Source organism: Acanthisitta chloris, unplaced genomic scaffold (genome assembly GCF_000695815.1).
Source record: "Acanthisitta chloris isolate BGI_N310 unplaced genomic scaffold, ASM69581v1 scaffold12264, whole genome shotgun sequence".
Taxonomy (NCBI): Eukaryota; Metazoa; Chordata; class Aves; order Passeriformes; family Acanthisittidae; genus Acanthisitta; species Acanthisitta chloris.
Window position 1 is genome coordinate 26,629 of NW_008667740.1, and position 8,062 is coordinate 34,690.

General features: G+C 50.1%; 1 protein-coding gene across 1 annotated transcript in view; it reads right to left on the reverse strand.

Moving 5' to 3' along the window:
- LOC103800265 (transforming protein p54/c-ets-1-like) overlaps positions 1–7,362 on the reverse strand; it is a gene marked incomplete at its 5' end in the record, with an annotated part of 21,587 nt that extends 14,225 nt beyond the window's left edge. Inside the window, 4 exon segments of the mRNA XM_009072638.1 lie at position 1; positions 3–207; positions 5,519–5,767; positions 7,285–7,362. The exon segment at position 1 is cut by the window's left edge and continues 49 nt beyond it. Coding sequence (XP_009070886.1) covers position 1; positions 3–207; positions 5,519–5,767; positions 7,285–7,362 — 533 coding nt within the window.
- Positions 7,363–8,062: the final 700 nt, after the last annotated feature.

An 8,062-nucleotide genomic window follows, 5' to 3' on the forward strand; every position in this document is an offset into this window, starting at 1 on the left:
CAGCTCGGTCTCGAACATAGTCCTTGAAGGTGCCCTTGGGCTTGTGGTTGGGCAGGGTGGCAGGGTAGTCCTCTGAGTCGAAGCTGTCGTAGGAGGGGACGCGCTGCAGGCTCTGGAAGGAGGACTGGCTGCTCCAGGACTGCGTCAGGCGGTCGCAGCTGTCGTAGCTCTCTATGCTCTCGAAGGAGTCCTGACCCCCCAGCTTACCTGAGGGGGGAGGAACAGCAGGTCAGATGTGCTTGGCCAGCACAGAGGATGCTTCACCTGCCTGGTGGACAGGTAGAAGGGAACCAGGGAAGTGATGCTGTGCCACTCTTCTCCAGGGAATCACAGAGTCATCAAGATTGGAGGAGACCTCTAAGATCATCAAGTCCAACCATTAACCTGTCACTGCTGGAACCCCTAAATCCTAAACCAGATCCTTCAGCACCAGATCCAGACACCTCTTAAACACCTCCAGGGATGGTGACTCCACCACCTCCCTGGGCAATAGGTGTCTGAACACCTTAACAGGGAAAACATTTCTCCTAACATCCAATCTGACTCTGCCCTGTCTCAGCTCAAGGCCATTCCCTCTAGTCCTCTCCCTGCAGCCATGGCAGGAGAGACATCCCCCACCTCTCTCCAATTCTGTCAGGGAGTTGTAGAGAGCCATGAGGTCACCCCTGAGCCTCTTCTCAAGGCTGAACAACCCCAAAAATGGCTTATGACCATTCCCTTTTGTTTCCTCGAACAAAGTCAAGTGCAGTCTGGATCTGGCATACACTTATCTTTGGAATTCAGAGCAGGGTTAGGCCCTGGGAAACTTCAGGCAGCAGAGCAAGGCAGAGAGATAGGGGAAAAAACCAATGTCCTGCCTCTCTGCCCAAGGTTGGTGCCTGGGGATGGCTGCAAACAGTTCTCTGTTTCAAACAAGAAACAGTCAGGCAGTGCCAGAGAAATAACTCACTTGAGATATTCGAGTTAAGTGTCTAAGCATTGTAAACTCCAGGTCTTCTTCATTCAGAGGGTGGTGAGGCACTGGCACAGGTTGCCCAAAGAAGCCAGGCTGGGAGAGCTGCGAGTGTTCAGCCAGGACAAGGCTCCAGGGAGACCCCAGAGCCCCCTCCACTGCCTAAAGGGGCACCAAGAGAGCTGCAGAGGGACTTGGGACAAGGGCCTGGAAGGACAGGACACAGGGAATGGCTTCCCACTGCCAGAGGGCAGGGCTAGATGGGATACTGGGAAGGAATTCTTCCCTGTGAGGGTGGTGAGACATTGGCACAGGTTGCCAGGAGCCCCTGTGGCTGCTCCATCCCTGGAAGTGTTCCATTCCAGTTTGAATGGGGCTTGGAGCAATCTGGGCTGGTGGAAGGTGTCCCAGCCCATGGCAGGGGGTGGAACTGGATGAGCTTTAACATCCTTCCAACCTAAATCTTCCTATGAGTCTCTGGTTTCTATGCCTCTCTTGCTGCTGAAGGGTTTGGGCGTCCCCAATCAATCCCCTGCTCTATCCACCAGCCCCATCTCAATGCTGCTCAGGCACATTCACTGCACACTCAGCTGCTTTACTTTTGATGTTTCCTCCAAAACTCCACAGCAGCCTTTTAATGCCATATGTTCCAAGCAGCTTCCAGCCCCAAATCCCCAAGCAGCAGCAGATTTGATGGAGGAGGAGAGCAAACAGCTGAGAGCTCCAACAGCTCTGTTTGCAGTTGTGCTAAGGTGAGCACAGCTGGGCTGGATCACAGCTGCTCCCTGGGGTATTTTTAGTCAAACCAGAACATGAGGCCAGATCCTGAGCAGTGCTGGCTGATTTACACCCACCAGAGCTAGCAGAGCTATACCCTCTGTAGTCAAACCAGAGCTAAAAAAGGCTCCAAAGAACAAGCTGAAATTGCTCCCTCTGATCTCCCCACGCTGCTGATTGCTCAACATCGGCACTGACACACTACCAGGATCATTCAAGTTCACTCATTTCCCAAACTGGGCTAAAAACAGCTGCTGGGATTGTGCAAGAGCTCCTGGAGAAATTTCCATTGGCAGAGCTACCCACAGCCTGGGCCTGGAGAGTGAATCCCAGGGGAGAGATCATGGAGGGATGCTGGCACACTGCTCCAAAGGCTTCTTGTGCTGGAGTTTGAAGAGCACTTGCTGTGGAAAGACTCAACTACCACAGGCTCTGCCTGATTGCTGGCCTGGAATCGTTGGAAGTTTGGATCCATTGGCTTCATTCTGCTGCTTTATCCCTGTTTCCAACTCATTTCAGATTTTTTTCTTTTAGTGTTCTGAGGATTTACAGAAACCACTTCAAGCCTGGCCTGAATCCTGCTAGGGGGAAACAGCATTCATCGGGACTCTGTTAGGAACTGCAGGGACAGTCAAGGAGGAATGGGGAAAAATTGAAGGAGGGAAATTTAGGTTAGATCTTAGGCCTAAGTTTTCCCTGTGAGGGTGGTGAGACACTGTCCCAGGTTGCCCAGGGAGGCTGTGGCTGCCCCAACCCTGGCAGTGTTCACAGCCAGGTTGGCTAAAGCCTTGAGCAACCTGCTCTGGTGGGAGGTGTCCCTGCCCAGGGCAGGGAGTTGGGGCTGGATCATCTCTAAGGTCCATTCCAACCCCTTCACATACTATGATTCTATGAGTGTGGTCAACACTCATAGAAGATTGAAGGAGGTGATTCTCCCCCTCTGCTCTGCCCTTGTGAGGCCTCATCTGGAGTCCTGCACACAGCTCTGGTGTCCCCAACATGACATGGGAACTGTTGGAGCAAGTCCAGAAGAGGCCACAAAGCTGATCAGAGCACTGGAGCACCTTCCCTATGAGAGTGTTGGGGCTCTTCAGCCTGGAGAACAGAAGGTTGTGTGGAGACCTCAGAACAACCTACCAGAACCTGAAGGGGCTCCACACCTGACAGATGTCCAAGATGTGATTTGTGTCAATCCACTGAAAATTGACCTAAATTTAACCCAGCTGGAAAAATCACTCCTTGCACTTACTCAGGAGAAGCTTATAAGAGTTTGGCAGCTACATTTTGCCCCCAGCCCCCTCACTGATAAGGCAGAGGGAAACAACTCCCACGGGACCACAAAATTCCCTCCTAAAGCTCACACAGAAGGTGACTGTGTGGAAAACCTTCATCCTGGAGTGATGCTGAAAGGCTTGACAGACTAACCTTGAAGGACAGTGGAAGGTAAAACATACCTAAATATAAATTAACAGGGCTCTGCTTTATATTAAGGCTTCTTTACCCCTCTCTGGGAGGTTTTATGCCACCAAAGGCCCTTTACATGCCTGAAATTAGTGTCAGTGTAAGCACAGCATAAGCTGTTGCAATCAGTATGTTCAAGGCTTTGCTAACAACAGCACTAAGGACTCTTTCTTCCCTCCCCTGACAGCATTTTTGGGTTAGCCACAGAGCACAGGCTCAAGCAACAATTGCAACATCAGAGCCAAAGCCAAAGCTGTTCTGTTGCATGAGAATTATTATGAAATCACCTGTTAAAGAAAAGGTCAAGAAAAGCCAAAGACACTCATGAAACTGAGACAGAAAAACAACCCCAGAAAGAGGAGTTTATCTGAAATTACAATCCCATTGCCCTTGTGGCTCATTGTACCACCCAGGGCAGCTCTGCCAGAAGCAGAAGCAATAATACAAATAGGAATTTCCCTGTTATTACCTTTCCCAGGTGGAAAAAGCAGGAAAGACTTCAATGAGCTGCACTGAGCCATGTGTGACACAGACCTGCTCTGCTCTCAGGGGCAGCCAGAGCTCATTTGAATCTCTTGAGGCTGACAAATGGGTTTCAATGTTCCACATCAAACCTGGCTCACAGCAACCATTACTTTGAGGAGTTTTAGGCATGGGAACACCTGGATTCGATTCAGGGGTGATGGCAGACAGGGCAGATCTCCTCCCTGTGCCTCAGGGTCCCTCCCTGGGATCAGGAGATAATGAGAGCCCTTTGTAAGTGGCTTTGGATTCAACTTGTGCTCTGAACAGAGACCATGAGCCAACCCCCAGCCTGCCCAGAGCTAGGGAGTTACAAAGCACTCAGGATCTGAGCCCCATGTGCTCCTAGTTTAATGGTATCCATTGGGAAGGTGTTTAGGCTCAGGTCCTCCAAAGGGTTTAGGTGTCTAAATCCCATCAGCTCAGCCAGGAATTGTGTACCTACAACCCTCTGGAGATGGAGGGTTGGAGCATGAGGTTCTTCAGCTTTGCTACTGACTCAGCGCCCAGCAGCTGCAGCTCCTGACACAGCTCAGTGGGCAGTCATACTGGGATCTTACTGGGAGTGACTGGGACTATTGTGCAGGCAACTGGGAGTGACTGGGATCACACTGGGTGGAAGTGGGAGCAACTGGGACTGTGCTGGGGGCAACTGGGATCATATTGGGAGGAACTGAGACCATAGTGATTGACTGGAATCATACTGGGAGTGATTGGGACTGCTGTATGGGCATTATTGTACAGGCAACTGGGAGCATCTGGGATCACACTGGGTGGAAGTAGGAACAACTGGGACCATGCTGGGGGTAACTGGGATCATACTGTGAGGAACTGGGACCACACTGATGGTGACTGGGACCACGCTAGAAGAAAATAGGAACATGCTGGGCTAACTGGTATATATTGGGAGCAGCTGGGCCCATGCTGGGAGTGACAATGGCCATACTGGGAACAACTAGGACCACAGAGAGATTGACTGGGATCATACTAGGATCATACTGGGAGCAAATAGGGACCCACATGCTTGGGTTCAGCACAATTCAAGCAATAAGCCATCAGAATCCATGAAGATCATGGATCATCCATGGATAAAGACTTTGGATCATGGAGCATAAAAGCCTCCAGAGCCTTGGACAGTAACTCCTGATGAGATCATGGGGAAATACTAGGATCATACTGGGATCATACTGGGAGTGAGTGGAGACCCACATGCTTGGGTTCAGCACAATTCCATCAGCCAGACATCAGAATCCACGGAGACCATGGATGTCCATGGAGATCATGGAGAAAGACTTTGGATCATGGAATGTAAAACCCTTCAGAGCCTGGGACAGCAATTCCTGATGAGAACTTGTGAGGAACCTGTGGGGCTTTGCCAGGTCTCCTAGGAGAATGAGACCCACACAGCACTTTGTCATCCCTAAGACTCTTACTCCAACTTCACTCCAGCTGGACACCAAAGCACAGCCCCAGAGACACCACATTATGCAGCTGTTGTACAAACAGGCAGCAGGGAGAGAAAAGAAAGAGCTTCCTCAAGTCTTCCCCGGACAGAAAGGCTCAAAACCAGCAGAAAATCCAACCCCAGAAGGCACGTTAGGAAATGACTTTGTTCCAGCACTGCACAACTCCCTGGTGACAGCAGGTTGGACTTGATGATCTTAGAGGTCTCCTCCAACCTTGACGATCCTATGACCTTGGTGGTCCCCAAGCACCACCTCCCCCAGAAGGGAAAGCAGCATTTTTGCTGTTGGAGGGAAGAACAGGAAGAATTCAAGCAATTCCTGAGATAAAACCCAACTTTACCTCGGCTGGCACGGCCCATGCACATGTTGTCTGGTGTCACCACCTCCTGCTTGATGGTGAAGTAGTCTGTCTGCAGGGAGTCCGTGGGCACTGGATCCCGCAGGATGACCGAGGGGTAGTCGTTCTCGTACTTGAGGGACAGCAGCTCTTCTGAGCTGATGGGATGGAGGGTCTGGTAGGACTCGGTGATGAAGCTGGGCTCGGAGAACTCGGAGGGAGGCACACACTGGGCATGCTCAATGCCATAGCCTGTGGGGAGAACAGGAGCATCAAATCCAACTCAAACACAAACAGCTCAAAGAATCACAGAATGGGTCATGTTGAAGGCACCACAGTGGGTTATCTGATTCAATCTCCCTGCTCCAGCAGGGCCAGACCGGAGCACATGGAACAAGATTATATCCAGATGGTTCTGGGACACCTCCAGTGAGAAGAATTCACAACCCCTCTGGGCAACCTGTTGAGTGCTCAGTAAAGTTCTTCCTCATACTCAGGTGGAACTTGCTGAGCATCAGTTTCTGCCCATTGCCTCTTGTCTTATTGGTTTGCAGCACTGAGCAGAGCCTGATCCATCCTCTTGGCACCCTCTTTCTGAACAGAGCCTGATCCATCCTCTTGGCATCCCCTTCAAATCCTTGTGTACATTAATGATGTCCCCCTCAGTCATTTCTTCATTAGGACAATGAAACCAGAGTGCAGCTCCCTCCCCCCTCCAGGCTCCCCCCACACTATCAGATGTGACGTCTGCAGTGCTAGAGGAGATTGTCTCTGGATGCAAAATTCCTGGCACAGTTGGAAACTGGTTTTGAGAAAGGTTTCTACAAGCTACAGAGATGAGGTCTTGTAATCATGGTAATTTAGCTGTTTTGCTGACATCCTCAAGGAGCATCAATGTGCATTGCACCAAGCTCCTCTCATTGAGCTGCCAGAGGGGAAAAGCTGGAAAATCGTAAAAACGTGGAGGCTCAGCAAAGGAGATTTAAGGCAAAAATGTTTCTGTGGTGATTGTAATAGGTGAGTCACTTCCACAGTGACCTCTCCTCCTTGGCCAGAGCCTGGAGTCCCAATTCACCACATCAGAAAAACATGGAATCAAAGAATTGTGGAATGGCTTGAGTTGGAAAGACCTTAAAGCCCATCCAGTCCCACTCCCTGCCATGGGCAGGGACACCTTCCACTAGTCCAGGGTGGTCCAAGCTCCATCCAACCTGCCCTGGAACACTTCCAGGGATGGAAGGGACCAGCCTTCTCTGGGCAACCTGTACCAGTACCTCACTTCCCTTTGAGTAAAGAACTTCTCCCAAACACCTAACCCAAATCTCTCCTCTTCAGGCCAGTTGAGGCTTTTTGATAGTTCAGGAAACACCTCCCAGATTTCAAATGCACTTCAAGCACATCTCCAACCCAATGGGAAGTGCAGGAGTGCAGATTGATGACTGTTAAGCCTTTCCTTGTTGGGCTCCTACCTAGCAATCCAAAACTAAGCCTTCTTCCCCCATTCCCTCCCTTTTTTACTAGAAGTTTTTATATTCCCAACCCTCTGAAGTGCTGAGATCTTTCAAGGTCTCCTGAGCCACAAATATCCCTTGCAAAATCAGATAGTGGCACTCAAAGATGTCACCAAAAAGGAGAGATCACCAAACCCTTAGGAGAGCCACCAGGACACACTCTGCATGGTGCAGTCCTCATGTGATGCAGACAAATCTCTCCCCAGAGGCACTTCCATGCCTGGAAGGACCTAAATGCCACTGGTAATTGGGACTTACTAATGAAGTAGTCGGAGGAGTAGCGGGATTCGGGATACGGCGTGTTGGCTCCATTTGCTGGGTATGGTTTCACCTCTTCTGCAAAGGGGAAAGGAAGGAAATGTCACACATCCTTAAGGTTTGCAAGACTTGTAATACAGAGAGGCCTCAACTTCCTAAAATGCTCCTCTCTGGCTTAAACTGGGATGCTCAAAGGAGCAGAAATTAATGAAGAGCTGCAATCCAAGTGGAACTTGCTGCTCTTTGATTGCCTTAGGAATTCTTGCTGCAGGTATGGCAAAATTTAACCTAACCCAACCAAACAGCAACAGCTTTCTCAAGCAGAGGCTCCAGGTGATTCTGAAACACCAGTTGCATCACTTCCTTGCTTGCCTTAGTGTTTGTGGTCTCTCATTCTCTAGAGCATTGCTGAGCACACGTCCATGTGTGAGCTCCAGAAAAACTCACCATACAAGGAGAGTTGTTTGCTTGAAAACCCCTATTTTTAGGCCAGCAAAAGGTGTGTGCAGGGAGTGAAGAACACACACCAAGCCATCTCCTCTCACCCCAAATTCATGCTGATTCCCAACCTGCTACAGGCAGAACATTCCATGCCCAACAAGTTTCCTTCCACTGTCCATGATCCAACTCCTGACAGACTCCACTGTGTATATATGGGCAGAATGCCAAATGTTAGCCTTTCTATAGGCATTATTCACTGGCAAAGAGCATGTACTACATCCAAGCACAGACTCTCTGCTTCCCATTGCTTTGAGGGTCAATCAGGCTCAGTGCTGGT